The following is a 19077-nucleotide window of genomic DNA, read 5'->3' on the forward strand; positions in this document are numbered from 1 at the left end:
CAGTCTCATTTCAGCTTCCAGTCAGGAAACTTCATGAGAAAAATCTCATAGGACACAAATAAAGTGAAACTTCATATGTGCTTAAAGGCATATTTTAAAATCATTAGTCATAAACAAGATCCATTAATTTGGCTGAGTTGACCTCTTCATTGCCTGCATAGGTGTAAAGTTGAGGGAACAAGAAAGGATTCAAAGGATATATGGTTCAGGGTTTTAAAAATTAGGTATATGAAGGGCAGGCTCACTTGGTTGAAGAACCTACTATTCAAGCATGAAGACCTGAGTTCAATTCCCAGAACCCATGCCTAAAAGCCAGACATAGCTAGGTGAGTTAGTTCATGCCTTTTATCCCAGCATTTGAGAGGCCGATGTGTGGATCTCTGTGAGTTTGAGGCCAGCTTGGCTTACATAGAGCGTTCCAGGCCAGCCATAGCCATATAATGAAATGGTGGTGGCACACACCTTTAACTCCAGCACTAGGGAGGCAGAGTCAAGTGGATCTCTGAGTTCAAGGCCAGCCTGGTCTACAGAGCAAGTTCCAGGACAGGCTCCAAAGTCACACAGAAAAACCCTGTCTCAACAAACAGCCAGGCTTAGTGTCATGTGCATATGACCCCAGCAATGGTGAGGCAGAGAAAATGCCCGGAGCTTACTGGCCAGCTAGCCTTGACTAACTGTCAAGTTCCAGGGCAGAGTGATCATGTCTCAATCAACACGGTACCTGAGGAATGACACCCAACATTGACCACTGGCATCCAGATGCATATGCCCTTACATACATGTACCTACACACACACGTACACACACACACACAGAGAGAGAGAGAGAGAGAGAGAGAGAGAGAGAGAGAGAGAGAGAGAGAGAACTAGACACATACACACAAAATTTAGGTCTATGATCCAGTGAGATAGTGGAATTGAAAAGAAATTGGTTATTCAGTCAAGAATACTCATGCATTCATTTTTCTCTGTTGAAAATATATGCTTTACTGTCCAGACATATAGGGAATAGAAACACAGTCCATGGACATTATATGATTACTGAGTCTGATGCTACTCTGTAGACATGTGAATTGTGCTTTTCAAGAGTAGAGTGCAATTGTTTTGACAAGTGAAACTGTTATATGGAAAACCAATAATAGCTTTAAGACTGAGAAACAGAAAATGCATTTACTGAATAAAGTTAGTTAAAATAATTAAAGAATGGCATGCTAGGAATGTTACAGAGGTTATGTGGCTTCATTTAAAATAATGTATCAAAGCACATACCTGGCAGCCAACGACACTGTGTAAGCCTCAAGGCAGGCTTTCCCATGCGATGCCTTTGTATCTACTTATACTGTGGCATTGTTGAGTCAGTGATGTGACCAAGCTTCTGTTTTAAAAGGTGTATCTGATTCTTCAGAAAAGCCAACACACATGGATTCAAATAAATGTGCTGAGCTGACTAGTCAAGCTAAGCTAATATTCTGTGGTCACATTCCTACGAAGTGCTGAACTGCTTTTTCTGGATAACTCTAGGAATGATGTCCAGTAAATTTATAAAAACATAAATCAATGTCGTCTGTATTAGAATGAATGTTCGGTCCCTCAAATAGCTATGCTAAAATTGAATTAAGCATTAGGTTGTAATTGAAGCCATGCTACATTTCTTAATAGATGTGTCATGGCTGCATATTAAGAGACATCACGGATACATAGTAACTTTTGAAACAGTCTTTCCGATGATACCTGAAAATCAAAAAGAAATGTTGTCTGGGTCTCTTTGTGGTACTTTTCCAAAAAATGATATGTCTAATCACTGCTTGCTGCCCTATAAATAGTGGAAAGTGTACACAGAGGTCATTATGGTGACGTTCAAAATCCAGTAAGGGAGGGATCAGACTGTAGATTCTGTTCCTCACTGATAAGTACCCAGTGAAGTAGTTAGCCTTCAGGTCTGTTTCTCAGCCATTTTCGTTAATGAAATGGAACTAGAATTTGTTCGACTTCACACCAATGTTGCAGGAGCAAATAAGACTGTCTCGGGTATACAAAGGGAACACCAGGACAGGAAACTCTGACATCCAGTGATGGACTCATCAGCCATATTCTGCCCTCATGGTAGTCGCCACCATCATGGACAGGTGACGTTAACCACAGAGGCAACAAGGCATAGAACATGACAATATTCATCAGCTCTGGCCTCTCCATCTTCCTACCTTGTCTCTCTCCTGCCATCTCAAGAAACAAGAGTGGTACCAAACTCAGGGGGAAGACACAGAGGGGTCCTGACTTAACATTTCATTTGCAAAGAAGTTTCAGGTTTCTAGTCTGTGTGGGTTCAAGTGCTATTTAAATATATATTCTGCAGGCTCCAGTTACCAACAAAAATCCATTTACCCCTGCTGCCATCTTCTGCTTTCAAATAGGAAAAGCTACTCAAGGTCTAAGATAGTGGAGAGAAAAATTCAACAATACTGACCCTGGGTCCTCTATGTGAAGTTCATGTGTATGCTGGTATGCTGGGCAGAGAGGTGCATGTGTTTCCACTTATGTCTTTCAGGTCCCAAAGCATTGCTGATGTGGCTATAGAAGCCTCATTCACTCCGGACAAAATCACATTGCTCAACAAGGATGCTAAGATAACCCTCAAACTCTGCTTCAGAGCAACGTTTAAACCTACTGGGCAAAACCATCGAGTGGGTGAGTGATCCTGAAATAGCCCGACTGGGATGGCTTTGCCTCTGCAGCTTTAGCTAGAGGTCTTGGCCTGCAGACCAGAAGAAATTAGGATCTTTACTGGATGTGCTTAAACTGCCATGCATTCGGTACCTAAGAGTAGCTCGTTAGGTGTGGGAGGTTTGTTTGAAGCATCCTTGCTCAGCTCCAGCTGCTGGCATTCTGCTACAGAAGACTGTAATCACTATGGCCTAATCATGGGCTCTGCCTGAGTCTCTCTGACACACGGATCCCTTCTGGAGATCCACAGCACACAAGAATTTCATTGAGCTATGGCAAGTTCTAAATGAGTGAGTCACCTACTGCCTATGCCGTTGCCTACATAGGTGTGTTTAGTAAGAGCTCACTGAGTATTATCCCTGTTATCTGGGAAGAGGAAAAAGAGAAAGGAATATCCAACCTGTACCCATAGCTTTACCATTTCTATAATATGAGTCTGCAGTGTGTTTCATCGGGAGGGAGAAAGCACGGGCAGGATGGTGGGCAAATGTCAGCAGGAATTCTCATCCTGTCTCTCCTACAGAGACACGTCATCTTGCGGGAACTGGGTGAGGTGTCGCATCCTCTTTGACGCCATTCCTAACCAAACAACTACCTCTGTTATCTCAGCATCCTCCAGAGACAGCAAGCAAAATAACATCTCATGAAAAGCTGTCTGTTTTCCCTTGCTAATCTATGGATTCTAATCTCTCCTCCATCAGACCCCGGGTCTTTATTTCAGAACTCTTAGTTCCCAGCAACACTTAATGAAACTGCAAGTAAATTAACTTAAAGGCTGAAAACAGTCAGGTCAGTAGTCTGTCATGATTCGTACCAAGAAATATATGAGCAAAGAGAGAAACCAAAGTAAGATTCACAACTGGCATAACTTCCAGACTCCCTGACTCTCAGGTGTTCAAACACTGACCCACCTTTGAATGGCATACCTCATAGGCCGGCCTTGGAGCACACATCCATCTGAGTAGCCATCACAGTTAAGCTGAAAACTGCCACCAGATAAACATTTTTAGGCTGCTCAAAAGATTAAAATGGAAAATGTGTTCTCTGACACACACGGCTGGCTGCATGTATATGCCTTATGCATCTTCCACATTTTGAATGTTCTTCATATATTCTGCTGGCACGTACTGAAAAACCTGTATCTGCAGAGAAGTTCCTTCTCACCAATTGGCTGGTGAGGGTTTGGGCCTTTCCTTGGCGTTGGGAATCCTTACCTTTGACTCTTTTATCTTGCTGTGTTCAGGTCTACACTGACAAGCCGGTCATAATTTTTCAGTCTGTTGTTTGACAATAACCGTGCACAAGAACAAAATCCCATCTTTAAAACTGCATGACCTGCCGGGCGGTGGTGGCGCACGCCTTTAATCCCAGCACTCGGGAGGCAGAGGCAGGCGGATCTCTGTGAGTTTGAGGCCAGCCTGGTCTACAAGAGCTAGTTCCAGGACAGGAACCAAAAGCTACAGAGAAACCCTGTCTCGAAAAATCAAAAAACAAACAAACAAACAAACAAACAAACAAAAAACAAAACAAAACTGCATGACCTATGAAACTACATATTTATTTTTATCAAGCTACTTTTTAAAGAAAAAGTACCCAAAGTGTGCTAACTTTGTCCTTTTGACAGTTACCTAGACCCTGTTATTAGTTTTTCATTTTCATATTTTTTAGCATTTACTTTTAGTCTGCCCATTCAATTCTTTCATATTTCAACATCTTTATTTATCTCTTTAAGTCACTGAAGCACAAAAATTCCTCAAGTTTCTTTAGTGGGGATATTAAAGGTAATATAGATATATTGTCTTAAGAAGTACACTCAACTTTAAAAAATTGAATAAATCTGATAAAGTAATTCTAAACAAGACAGCTTCTGTAAGCAGCTGAAATTCTGGCGTGTGGCCCATGGACTTTCTTAAAGGACGCTGGTCTGACTATTTAGACTTTGGTTACAGTCATCATTTTTCATCACACAGCTGTTTTTCATTTCCACCTTCCTGAGTTGATATTAATAATTTCTAATTGCCAGAGAAACAGCGAACCAAAGAGGGTAGGAGAAGTGCTCAAAGTGCAGGAGGCCATGCACTGTAGGATTACTGTTCAGGCTAAGAATATCTGGCTCAAACCTTGGACCAGCCATGTTGCATGTCTTTCTCCATGCAAGCATCTAGTAGAACACATCAGACACTGTGTCCGCTCTTTTATGTGATCACAGTTACTTCTTACAATAACAGTTAGTCCCTGCAATGGCGTGGGAGTAGAAAGAACATGAACTTCCATTTCAAAATTACTCAGATCTTAGCTCTGAAGTGTCTCAGCTGGGTGAACCCATACCAATTATTCTGCCTCATTTCATTGCGCTTGCTCTCTCAATAGTAGCAGCAGGCTATCCAGCGTCCGGGTTTACTGGAGAGTGGGTAGCATATGAGGGTGTGTTCAACTGGAGGCATTCCGTAACAAAAGCTTCTTCCCCGTGTGTGCCCCATGCTATGGTAGATGAAGCTAAAACACAGGAAAGGGATCCGTTTTCCAGATTTATCCAATAGATTTCCGGGGGCAAGTGCAACTGTTGTTGCTTTCCGTTGCTGCAAGCTGCATTTCTCGGCTCGTTTTTGTTTTTGCTCTGTATTCACGTAGACCGAATCACGAGACTACAAATGCCTTGCCGTCTCTGCAATTTCTCAATATCAGGCTTTGTCCAATAAAGCAAGGCTGTTTTTGTCTTCAGCACTCACTTGACGTATTTCTTTGTGATTTTATCATAGCCATCCTGTATAACATGACACTTGATGCAGACGGATATTCATCCAGAGTGACCTCCAGGGGGGTATTTAGAGAAAACAGTGAACGATTCCTGCAGAAGAATATGGTTGTATCCCAAGCACAGAGCTGTTCTGAATATGACATTAGCATACAGGTGAGACCTCAGGGTTACCTCTCTCCACCTCTTTCTTCCAAGCAACTAATGAATCCAGGAAGTTTCAAATGGGAGTTATACATTAGAAGATGGCTACATTTCTTGTCTAGCTCTTTGGACAAGAAAAAAAAAAAGAAATCTTTAGTGGCTGACTGCTTTGCTTCTCTGATCCTTCAGCCTTCACCCCTGGTAGCTGACTCTGGGTTTTTATTAAGATAAAATAGAATTTGTGCAATACTACCATGGTATCAAAGCCTGGAAGTCTTTGGTTCAAGGTCCCTGCTGATGTCTGTTCTCTCTTACCTCTTGTAAAAACAATTCTATCAGATCTGTAAACTGGGCATAACACAGCTTCTCACAAATACAATTTCTCCAGAAATGCCCTTTTGCCTTCTATTGTCTTCCAGCCCATGATATTCATAGGAACCACAGTTGGCAAACAGCAAGCACCTTCAGTTGCTCATGTGAGCCTATACTTTAGACTTTTAATTTTGTTATATACAATTAAGCAACCTTTGTCTAAGGGAGATACATAGTTAATATTTATATTATTCAGTTTCTTTACTTTTTTGTCTCCCCATGTTAGCTTATATGCCTCTATAACCACAGGCTCACTATTCAGGTTATAAGAGACTCGTTTCTTGCTGAAAATTCTCTTTAGTTCAAGCAGTTCACATGTATAGTATTTTTTAACTATCATACCATTTCTTTTGCTGAGATTTTATTAAAACATCTCTCTGCATGCTGAATCATGATATTTTCTATCTTCTGTCTTAAAGGTCAGATCTGAGAGGAACCTTTTATCATTTCTATTTTTTCTTTTTCCTTACTATTCAACTTATTTCTCATAGGTTGTCAATTTTTGGTTACAGGCAAGGCTCTTTAGCATGGGTATAACTTGTAGCTTTGCCTTTATACTCCACTAACAATAAAAAAATAAAATGTCAATACTTCGAAGAAAAAAAAAGAAACACATTTCTGTTATGCTAATACTTATGGTCATATTCTGACTTTATATGTGTTAGGGACATTACATTTTATTAGGGTGTGCAACTAAATTGGCTAAAAGATTGTTAAAGAAAGCAAGCACTGGGGACTAGAGAGATGGCTGAGCTGGTAAGGACACTTGCTGCATAAGCACCGGGACCTGAATTAAAGACTCCAGCACTTATGTAAAAATGCCATGTTTGGCTCTATGAGTGTCTATAACCCTGGGGCTGGGAGCATCAGAGCCAAGACAGTGTCCGGGGCTTGCTGGCTGCCAGCCTAACTCCGAGGTCATCTAGAGACAATGATGAAGGAGAGGATCTGATGTCCTCCTCTGGCTTTCACACATATGTGCACATACACCACACACACATGTGCATGGGCACATGGCTAACCCCTCCACACACGTTGAATAAAAAAATAAATAGATTCATTAAATAAATGTTTTTTTAAAAAAATTGAAAGAGTGTTTTCTTAAATGACTAATCGGGTTAACTTTCCATTGCCAATTTTATTTTGACCTCTTTCCCATCAGGTAAAAGTTGTGTAGTCATTTTAAGCTCCTAAAACTGAAAATCTCAAAAGCGGTTTCTACTACTGCTTTATACTGGGTCAGTGGTTCTCAACCTTTCTAATGATGTGGCCCTTTAATACAGTTCCTCATGCTGTGCTGACCCCAACCCTAAAATTATTCCATGACTACTTCTCAACTATAATTTTGCTACTGTCATAAATCATGATGTAAATATCTGATATGTGACCCCCAAGGGGGTCATGAACCACGGATCAAGAACCACTGCCCTAGGTAAATGATGGTAGAGTATGTGGCAAAGATTGCCTATTCTATTAGGTCATAATTGTTAGAGTTCACATTGATGTGGGAAATCTTTCCTGAAGGAAACATGCTTCTTGGGAGTAACTTTCCAATGAGAAATTTATTTATAAGTTATATGAAACATCTCCCCCAAGAACTGTGTAATAATATCTTAAAAGTAATAGCAGAAGACACCTGCACATGGTGTATACACAAACACACAGACTGTCTCTCTCTCTCTCTCTCTCTCTCTCACACACACACACACACACACACACACACACACCACACGGAAAGAGAAGGAGCTAGGAATGGGGGAGAACAAAAGGTTGAGAGGTAGGTGAGGAGACCAGACAGGAAGGAAGGAGGAGAAGGAACAGGGAAGAAACTTGGCTTCCATTCTTTCCTGACCTTGTCTAATATGGGATCAAGTTACCCATAGAATTAGAGTGTTCATGGAAAGAAGAAAGAAGATACTAGAAATGAGAAGCAAGACCACCCAAGTGCTGGGCACTGACATAGGTCATATCATCTAAATACTTATAATTACTCGTGTGTGAATAATGAGATTATTTGCCATCCTAGGAAGAACTGCTGCTTCAGATTTTCACTGTAATTGAGTCGCCTTCGGTTTCTGAATTGGAACCAAAGAGGAAGCCTTGGTCATCAGAACAAGCCTCTTCTCTGTAACTGATGGCACTTTAAATTATAATCACATTTGCAGACTTTGTTTTTAAGTTCCTATGACTAAGTAATCTATCATCGCCCTCCTCCCGTCTTTAGAAGCCCTCTGACGTGGTCAACCCTTTGGATCTGCGTGTGGACATCAGTTTGGAAAACCCTGGCACTAGCCCTGCCCTTGAAGCCTATTCTGACACTGTCAAAGTCTTCAGTGTGAGTGAGCATTGCCCTTCCCAAGTCGAGGTTGGCTAACGGCTTCCGTAGCTGCTGTGGTGTTAAAGGTGCTAAGGGTGCAGTCTAAATGTAATAATGCCCACAGCTCTCGGGCATTTTGGTCCAACAAAGTAGAGATTTCTTCTTCCACACTCTGTTTCTGGCCCCAAGAGAGGTGCCAAGCCACTGCCAGTGCTCAACAAACGCTTCTTAAGGAAATAATGAAACGGACCAAACTGCTTGTGCTCAACACTCACTTAAAAATTCAGATGCCTGTGAAGTTGTCGGTCTGTCTCCATTATATCTATTTTAAGTTAACTCCCCATAAACAAGCTATTACAAGTGCACATGGTGGTGCAGGCCTTTCGTCCCAGCACTCAGGAGGCAGCGGCAGGCAGATCCCTGGGTTCAAGGCCAGTCTGATCCATAGAGCATGTTGCAGGATAACCAGAGCTACACAGAAAGTCCCTGGCTCAAAATAAAAACTAACAGACAAACTATCATCTAGAATCTTGTATTTCGCCATATTTGTTTCTTTAAAATTTTGCTAACTATACACAAGCTTCTAAACCTTTGGTTTCCCATGGTTTTGGCCTGTAGGCAAACGGGATGATATTGTATACATTCTGTTTTATTTTGTTTTCAACCCAAGAGGATGATGCTTTTGTTTGTTGTAGATCCCTTTCTACAAAGAATGTGGCAGCGATGGACTTTGCATCTCTGACCTCCTCCTGGATGTCCAGCAGCTGCCAGCCATTCAGTACGTTCCCTCTTCCTTCCTGTGCGGGGCGCGCTACATCGCTTCATTCAAGACAAAATTTTGGGTTTGTTTTTCTACAGAGGAAGTTTTCAGAGTATAATTAAGGCATTTTAAAACTGAATTTCAATCCTACCATTCTCCTAAAAGTAAAGCAGTGAGAAATACCAACTGCTGGCTTTAAGCATTTCTCTTTCCTACAGTAATTAAAAGCCACCAAGGATGAAGCCCGGCATCATTTGCTTACTTGCCAGCATCATTTTACTATGAAAAAAGTCTTTTGTAATTAAATAATCATCAAGTAAATGCAAAGAATTTCTTGAATCAAGAAAGGTTTTGGACGGTGGAGTAGTTTCAGCTTCAGTGGTTTTATCTGTCTCTCTTTTCATGTTTGAACAGAAACCAACCCTTTATTGTCAGCAACCAGAACAAAAGGCTAACGGTTTCAGTGACACTGAGGAACAGAGGGGAAAGTGCCTACAACACTGCCGTCAAGGCGGAGTTTTCCGAGAACTTGTTTTTTGCTTCTTTTTCCATGCCGGTATGTAAGGAACCCATCCCTCCCCAACACAAACACATATGCATCCCTACTGCCCCCAACCTCCCCACACTCCCACTAACCACCCCACACAGATTTCGTCCCTTCCTCTCTGACACTCGCTGTCTCGGATACTCCAACCTCTCTGTGTCTGTCTGAAAAACTCAGACACGTCCTGGGCATGCTCAGTCCTACCTTGTGGCTTCCAGTTAGTGAAGCCTCCTGAGAATGCAGTCTGGCTCCGAATCTAGGGCGGCTCTGTTTGCAGCGAGGGTCACTTTTTCCTTTACCCCAGGCCTTGGCAGTGGCAGCTCATAACTTCTCCAGCCTTCTATGCTGTGAGGAGGCCGCCTGTCCTGGGCTGGACAGATGTGATGCACTTGCTCAGTGGCATCCAGTCCCACAGCGTAGTCCTGGCTTTGCAATGCTGCTACTTCTGGTGCCAGGATGGTGCATTCCTGCAAAAGCATTCTGTGGAGCTGACCTGATCACTAAAGCAGGAATACACTTAACCAGGAGAGCCCCTTGCTGATTCCTCTGTTCTCCGGCCATGACACGAGAATAAGAAAAAAAGGGAAAAGCTATTTTTCAACTGGGCTGCTTGATTAAAGGATATGAAAAAGTTTCTGTATATTTCAAGTTAATGTGAACTTTATAGATTTAAGATTCCAAGCCTGTGCGGACTTCATGTTTAAATGGCCTGTGCCAGACAGCAGCCCTTACATTAAAGACAAAATGAATTAAGGAAAAGTGGCAAAATCTGCTAGTTATTTAAAACACAAACGTGTATTTTTTTTTCTTTTAAAAATATGCATTTTCAAAACATTATGAAAAAAGTATTACTAAATATAAGGCTTCTGAATGTTATATTAAAGATATTTATGCTTCTGAAATACAAACGTTGATTTGCATCTTAGTGCACATTTCCCTAATCCTTTACCTTCTTGAGTGTCTCTTTAGAGTTGGCAATAATAACAACATGTTTAACCACTTGGCTAATACAAGATATTCAAGTCTTTGAGAGCAATTGGTTTCTATTGGAATAGAAACCAATATCACTGCTAAGATGTCCTTGTCTACTTTTCAATATGGGTATACACACACACACACACTTAGCTAATTTTCACTTCTTTGGTCCTCTTCAGGTCGACGGAACAGAAGTAACATGCCAGGTGGGCTCATCGCAGAAATCTGTTACCTGTGATGTGGGATATCCTGCCTTAAAGAGTGATGAGCAGGTACAGCTTGCCTCGCCTAACCCTGGCTCTCCACACCTGAGGGTACTCTCTGTCTTTACCGGGCCTCATCATTTAACAAACATCACTCAACAACCAGCCACATATGGAAGGGGCTCCCTCACTGGGGTTATTCTCTTTAAATCATTAGCCAAAGTAGCATTTCCTCATGCACCTCCTTCCAAGCGCACATACAATATGCAATGCTCTTTTGTGTGACTGTGTTGTCCAACATTGGTCGCAGTGCTGTAAGTGAATATCAGATCACCACAAGCCTGACCATCCGACAAATGTAGCCGGATGGCCTGAACATCTGATAGGAGTCAACCTCTGCTCTCAGGTGAGCAAGGGGGACACAAGTGGTCTACGAACTTAAAATTTTAACACATGAAATTCAGAGTCACACTTGGCTGGGGAACTTTTGTCCTGGTCTAAAACATCACAGATGATGAATTTTAATGTCACATTTAGGTGACTTTTACCATCAACTTCGACTTCAACCTTCAAAACCTCCAGAATCAGGCAACCATCCATTTCCAGGCCTTCAGGTAAGACATAGGGCAATCATAAACTTACGCCCAAGAAATTTTATAAAATTTCTTTTTAAGTAATTTCTAATACTTGTTTTGATAGTGAGAGCCAAGAAGCAAACGAAGCAGACAATTTGGTCAGTCTCAAGATCCCTCTTCTGTATGATGCCGAACTTCACATAACCCGGTAGGTGAAGTCTGCTAGACGGGCGGGTAGCTTTTTACACCCTGGTACATAGATCATTCAACTCATGACTACAGTCCACAACTGGCTCAGTCTTAGCGCATGAATTTAGTGCCTACTTGTCAACTAGATTAGAAATATGCAGACAAACTGATGCCTAGGAACACATGAACTTTTTAGGTTTACTGACTCAGAACAGCACCAGAGGAGAAAGGTTCCCATCCCATGTCATGGGTCAACGGCCCTGAAGGTGGGAAGGTACCTGTAATTTATTCCAAGATGCTGAAACAGACTCTTGGATACCATGAGAGATACCAACACTTCTCACTGCTCCCTTCATTGTATGGTACTGGATGTTAATAAGGTACCTGTTCTTGGCTATGGAAGTCCCCAGCATCAGGTTTTGGACATTGAAGGGGCACAACAAGTAAGAAATGGAGTCTTGGGCTCAATAAGCCGATACGGAAACTACACCAAGACTAGCTTCTTTATGGAAAACCCCAGACGTGACTGCTGATGGTTTTCTTCCAATCAGGAGGAAATGAGGGATTTTCCGAAAGAAGTCACCTATGAAGCCAGGCTTTATTCCTTTTTCTTTCCTATTTCCTTTTCTGCCTTCCAAGGCAGGTCAAGCTGAGGACAGTGGTTAAAATGTTACCAGCCAACACCAGTTAGCTTGAATTGTCCCAAAAGGCAGGTGTCTTGGGAAATGGGTAACACACAAACCCTACAGGTGTTATAGAATAAACTCACTCTCTGAACTAAGACCTCTGAAAACATTTCCCAGCAAGTATATGGGCAACCACATTCTCTAACTCCTGCCTTAGCAGTCTTGCCCATAAAAGTTTGGAGCACACAGCTGATCAATAAATCACAAAACAAAACTGACTAGGAACTCATGCTACCCTGTTTGAAGCTTGAGACATATAAGCAAAGAGAAAAAGAACACGTCTGTATCCAGTGAGTCTCAAAGGCACCCACAGAAACGATGCATAGCCCAAGTTATCCAGCCTGATAAGTGTATCAGTAGCTCAAGTTTCAAAAAAAATCTCTCTTAGATAAAATAAGTAATTGGTGACAAAGCTATGGTGATGTGTATTGCCACATCACCTGAACGTTCTCCTTCTAATGCAAACAATTCTGTATTTTCTTAGACCCATTTAGTGAGAGTCTATTTTTTTCTGGAATGTTCACATGGAATAAATATGGGATTAAAATAGGACTTTACTTTTACTAACATCTTAGCCATGTATTTTATGTGATTGTAATTTTTTATTCTAATGCATTCTAGTATTAGAGTCTATGTCTTAAAATATTAAGGTATATGGTAAAAAAAATTTTATGGAGAATTTTAAAGACATGACTCCTGATCCTACAATCAGGTGGTTCCCCCACATGATTCTCTTTTTTAAAGAATTACATGAATGTATTTGGAAAATGCAAACATCATAATAAGACACAAAATGAAAAGTGAGATTATCATTCTTCAACACTTTGATGACAGTCCCCACAAATGACTAAGAAGACTGTTTTGGAATATCTTCAGTTCAAACAGTTATTTTATGTGCAAGGTTAGAAACATACACACACACACACACACACATCAACAATTTACCTACGAAAGGGGAGATACTAAAACATTCTTTCATATCTTTATGTGGTTTTCATAGAAGGACATACATATCTAATTTATTCTATTTCTGGATGAATCATAATTCATACAGCCACCCCAGCAGTCGTGAGATACTAAGTTATTTCACATTTTGTTTGTGTAACCATCAGAAACAATACTGAAGAAAGGCTTTAACATTTTGTAAACATTTGAGAAAAGTTCCACCTACTCATCATGTCCCTTGGTAGCCACTTTAATACTGTATACTATGCCATCATGTTCTATGTGTGTAATAAATGTATATAGAATTATTTTTAACAGGATCCTCCTGGATGTAGATTGCTGCTGCTGTAACCCTTAAGTACTCTAAAGGAAACTTACGTAAAAAGTAAAAAAGTGTTAGATCTCCTTAAAATATAAAAAGCAGACCCTATCAATCAATTTAGGAGTTGGCTGTGTTTAGGGGCTCACATAAACATCTGGAAGGCAAAGAGAATTAACTCATGCACACGTAGCCGAGTTTTCTATTTCAATTCCTAGTCAGTTTTCCCATTTTCCATACAAGCCTGACACACCATTGTTTCCCCTCAGACACATAAAACCTTGACAACTACCACATATATTCAACTCCCACATAACAGATTTTCCTTTTGAAATTTTGGAAGAACTTTCTTAAAAGACAGAGAGACGGGGCAGACAAAGAGAGAGAGAGATAGGAAGAAAAGGAGAGAGAGGGGGGTACAGAAAGATAAGACAGAAAGAGACAGAGTGCCTGAGGATAGAAAACATTCTGTCTCAGAAAATGTGTAGTCCATTCTTCTGGTAAATGAACTGAACATCCTATAATTTAGATAAACCCTCCCCTGGGATGTATAGAGAGATAAGCGTCACACTTCTCAGAATCCTACCCTAGCTATCAGGTCCTTCTCACTCCACACAATGCACAGAAGCTGCCCTGGTTGGACTGGTGCCTCAAAGCACCAGCAATAAGTGAAAAAATGGAAGGCCTCCAGTTTCACCTACATCTACACAGTTTCCTGGGGACTCCTCTGGTTAAGCACTATATGCTTGTAGGCATTAATCAGGAATCCTAAATCTTGTGGTCAAGATCTCATAATAAAATCTTTGGATTTTAAGAGTGCTTTTGCAATGATGGAAACAAATTAAATGAACTCCCAATTCACTGCCAACTATTTGAGTTGGTCGAACACTAGAGAAAGATTAGTAAAACAAATGCACGCCCTGTTGGAGAGGCATGATTAATGAATACTGCAGGAGCTAATAGCTGGTTCCCATCATTGCACTACACACAGCAAGTGAAAAAAAAAATCTTGACTTACAGAGCCAATGCAACCACCAAAGCTGGAGTGTCCACATTTCCAACATCCTTGCCAATGTAACAGAGGTCTGGAGACCAATGCAACTGTCAGTTCTAAAGCGATACTTTCATGCCTATGTTAGAAACTTGACAAATGATAAACCCGTAGGCTCTGCTCAGAAAGATAGTGAAGGGGTATGATTTGAAGGGGAGTTGTTTTAATCTCAGAAAAGTGCATTGGACTGTGGAATCTAACATTCATTCACATGTGGTACATTTTTAACTTTTGTATTATAATTATAATAATTAAAAAGTCCAAATATTTATGGGGCTTAAGATTTATATATGTGCCTGTGTGTGTACATGTGTGTGTGCATGTGTGCATGTGTATGTGCATACAAAGAACATCAGTGGTAGGTAGCGTTGCCATTACTACACTCCCTTTCAAGCAGAAAGACAGATTCTCAAATTCAAAGTGGAAGCTTAAAAAGTAGAATAAGTAACTAAGTAAAAGTGAACCATTTTGATGATATTCCAAGCTACAAGATACTTAAGTAAAGTAAATATAATGCTTCAAGAGCAACAGCAAAACAAAAATAATTGGTTTTACCAATGTCACCCAACAGATCCACCAATATAAATTTTTATGAAATCTCTTCGGATGAGAATGCTCCTTCTGTCATAAACAGTGTTGAAGATATTGGTCCAAAATTCATCTTCTCCCTCAAGGTTGGTAAGCTTGTCATAAAGATGACAATCCAGGAGGAGGAGGGATGAAATAAAGACATAGATAATGAAAAGGAAGTAACCCAAAATTCCAATGCACCCGTGGCTGCCGATCTTGAGTGTGCAGTAACAACAGGAGAGCGTGTTACAGCAGACGCAGCTAAGCTTCATCCCTAAGCTGCTGACTCAGAAGGTCTGCAGTGAGCTTGGCAGTGTGCAGCTCCGACAAGCCTACGGGCAATGCTGCAGATGCCGCTGGTTTGGGTGTCACACTTTGAGAACATTGTGGTAGATGACAAATAAACAGAAGAACTCATGCTTAGTTGTGTGTCCTCGGTAAAGAAGAGATAATATATTTTCAAAGCAAATATTCAGGATTAACCAGCAAGGCGTTGCTAGAATGGCATTACAGTGGGTGAGTGTCTTTTACACTACTTTATGCTTGGAGACCAATCCTGTTTGAAAAGCTCATCATTTGTACGTGGTACAAACAGGGCTTTTGGACAGTAATGCTAAAAGTATCTAAAATGCTCTGATCCAATTCAGTGCAATATAACTGTAAGTATCTACAAATAAGTAGCTATTATTCTAAAGATTGGCATCAGTTATATAGAGAAATTCAAAGAAAGACACCTGTAATCCCGAACTTGGGAAGCTGAGGTGAGAGCGTTGTAAGTTTAAGGCCAGTCTGGGCCCCAGAGTATGACTGAGGGAGAGAGAGAGAGAGAGAGAGAGAGAGAGAGAGAGAGAGAGAGAGAGTTATAAAACAATAGCTAACTTAGAAAAGAATGCCACGGAGACTTAGGAAAGTCAGTAGGAATGCACCTGCCTCCTGGAGCCAATGCCATTCGGGCTCCACGCATTTCCATTTGTCCATCATGTGCACCCCCGCTCTACAGTTTAGTCTCGCGTCTTTAATGAAGAGAATCTCGATTTGTTATCCAGATTTTGAGTTTCAGAAAATGAGGATGGTAACCACATGCTTTATAGGATTTTTAAACAATTCATAGTAAACAACAACAGCAATATTAAGAGTGCAAGTATCAGCCATTGTAACACATGTTACCTCTAGCAACATAGCCCCTCTCAGTGAGAACAGAGCAGGGGAGCACATGGCCGCTGAAATTTTGATGCTCTTTAATTTTTAGGTAAACTTTATCTTTAGAGAGGGTCCGTTCCTTGCCCATGCCACACTGCTACTCTGCATCCCTCTTCTAGCATCGGGGTGGTTTTCCTGGCAGCATCTGCTTCACCTGTTACTCTCTACATAGGTAACGACAGGAAGCTCTCCAGTAAGCATGGCCTCAGTCACCATTCACATTCCCCAGTACACCAAGGCGAAGAACCCGCTCCTGTATCTGACCGGAGTGCAAACAGAAGAGGTAAGGAGAACACAGCTGGCCACACAGACAGAAACAACCCACGATTAAAGGGTGGTTGTGTCTGCACCTAAAAGCCGAAAAGCGAAAGGAACACTATGCATCCCAGATCCCAACAAACCAGAATCAGACTTCAGGGTATAAGCAGATCACTGTCCAAAGAAAATGAGCATCCTCGTGACTGAAATTATCCTAAGTATCTGTGTTCTGGGTAGGAGAGGACTTGTCTTGATCAGAACCCTGTTAGGAGAGAGTACTGGGAAGTGAGAGGTTCCATCTACTGTGGGCACACAGTAGGTCTAGAGATCTGCTGGTCCCCAGGCAGCTGGCTGGGACTTTCACCCAGTAGGACTCAGCCCTGGCTATTCACTTCAGTCCCCAGTTACCTTTTAAGGAGAAACATCAAAGCAATGAAATCAGAATCTGAAGATAAGGCCAGAACTCTGGCGTTTCCCTTTGAAAGCTACAGACACGGGTTCTTCTATGCTGCCTGCACCAAGAGGTAGTGCCTGCCATAACCAAACATCTTAACAGTGGCTCTCCTTTAGTTGAGCACTTAGCTGGTCTTGTAGTGGTATTTCTATAATATACATAGCATATTTCAAGAAATTAAACTCCTAAAATATACCAGAGGAAAAAGCCTTGAATTGAATCACAGTGTGTTTGTTTTACTATATTCTTTAAGAGAACAAAAAGAACCATTTTTTAAAATTATTATTTGTGTCTTTCACATCATGCATCTCCATCCTTTTCATTTCCCGTCCCTTTGTGTCCAACCTCTGCCCTTGTAATCCCCCGCCCCCCCAAAAAAAATAAGATGAAAAAAGGAAAAATCTCATCATGGAAGCTGTGGTGTGACACAGTGAGTCACGCAAGAACACTTTGTCCTCATATCTTTACGTGGAAGAATTCATTGCAGAGTCACTGGTCTGGTTCAAGGCCTCTGGTGTCTGCTACACTACCAATGCTGGTCCCTCACTGGGACGCCTCTCGGATATCCTGCTGTTTCCCCATGTTGTGAAGATCCTGCAGCTTTGGATCTGTAGGACCAGCCCCTTGATCTCATGTCATAGCAACTCACGCATTGCTACAATAAAATGCCTGGCGTTAGGTTAACTTTACAAACACAAAGGCTTATTTAACCCCCAGTTCTTGTGATTTGGTGATATGATGCCGGCATCATTTCATCTCTGGTGAGGGTCTCATGATCGTCGGTATAAGAAAGAGAAGGGGCTAATGGAAGTACATTGCCAAGTAGGAAACTTGAGGGGGCCTACAATTCTGAACTCCCTCTTTTAGGACATCCTTCCAATTGGCCTGTAGCTGTTCTACAGTATCCCAACTCTAAAAGTCCCCTGTTCTCTCCACACTGCCAACTTGCAGACCACACTTCCAAGGTGTGAACTTTGAGGAACAAACCACACTGAAATCGTGACAGGCTATGAGAAGCTGGCCTGCCTCATCAGGTCACATCAGCTGACTGAAATACTGCAGGCTTTACCAGAGCACAAAGTATTTGGCCACTGAGCCCCTGAGAAAGGAGCCAAGGACCCCTCCCATATGTCACATGATGGCAGGATTTCCTGGCAGGCTGGAAGGAATAGCGTCCACCATTTTGCTTTCCAAGTCTGACATGGTCTTCTTCTTATAGGCCGGTGACATCAGCTGTGCAGCAGATATAAATCCACTAAAGCTAGGACAAGCGTCCTCTCCTGTCACTGTCAAGAGTGAGAACTTCCGGCATACGAAAGAACTGGTGAGGCGAGGTCAATGTTCCTGCTGAACCTGCCTTAAGTAGTCTGTTACTTGCTGCACCTGGATCCCGGTCTCTTGTTTTATGCCAGCAGTGTTCTTTTGCCTTTGGTGTCGAACGTGGATTAGGATACGGAAACATGTTTTTAAGTTTAGGCTGACAATTCGCAGCATCAACAGGACATGTGTGATGGGATCTGGAAGTGAAAAGGGGGCTATTGCAGGTGGAGGGTGTGGAGGGTCGGGGATGGTGAGTAGGGGAAGAGAGTCAACAGAGGCAATCAGGTTTGAAAACGGCACATGGAGCCCACTTCGTCTGCTAACTTTTAAAAAGGAACTCCATGTGCTTGCTGTCTGTTCCCCAGCTCTGCCCTGTTCTTGGAGGAAGGGGTTAGTTTAGCAGCTAGCATGGCATGGCTCTTGGCACAGACTCAGTCATCAGGCAAGTAAACAAGACAAGCCGTGACAATTCCCCATCAGTGATATTGAAGTTGTCCTGGCTTTCTTTATATTGTGATGGATGGACTAAACAGAAAAGGCTGAAACAGAACTTTTTTCTATATGTATTAATATGTTCATGTATTTGTAAGTTATTACACAAATAAGCCATGTTGTTATTTTTTGGGCATGCATAAGCCGATGTTATAGACTGTGCTTTTGGGTTTTCAGGGTTTTGTTTTGTCTTGTTGTTTGTTGATTTTTGATTCTGTGTGTCTGTGT

At 41.6% G+C, this 19077-nt stretch overlaps 1 protein-coding gene across 1 annotated transcript in view; it reads left to right on the forward strand.

The window, feature by feature from the left end:
* The window catches only part of Itga2 (integrin subunit alpha 2), a 93306-nt gene that overhangs the window by 65351 nt on the left and 8878 nt on the right, over window positions 1-19077 (forward strand). Inside the window, exons 16-26 of the mRNA XM_057789903.1 lie at window positions 2545-2684; window positions 5480-5631; window positions 8216-8326; window positions 9004-9086; window positions 9483-9624; window positions 10767-10859; window positions 11328-11404; window positions 11490-11573; window positions 15127-15229; window positions 16498-16608; window positions 18257-18361. Of these exons, the coding sequence (XP_057645886.1) occupies window positions 2545-2684; window positions 5480-5631; window positions 8216-8326; window positions 9004-9086; window positions 9483-9624; window positions 10767-10859; window positions 11328-11404; window positions 11490-11573; window positions 15127-15229; window positions 16498-16608; window positions 18257-18361 (1201 nt within the window). The remainder of the gene's footprint in view (window positions 1-2544; window positions 2685-5479; window positions 5632-8215; window positions 8327-9003; window positions 9087-9482; window positions 9625-10766; window positions 10860-11327; window positions 11405-11489; window positions 11574-15126; window positions 15230-16497; window positions 16609-18256; window positions 18362-19077) is intronic.

Source organism: Chionomys nivalis, chromosome 15 (genome assembly GCF_950005125.1).
Source record: "Chionomys nivalis chromosome 15, mChiNiv1.1, whole genome shotgun sequence".
Classification (NCBI taxonomy): domain Eukaryota; kingdom Metazoa; phylum Chordata; class Mammalia; order Rodentia; family Cricetidae; genus Chionomys; species Chionomys nivalis.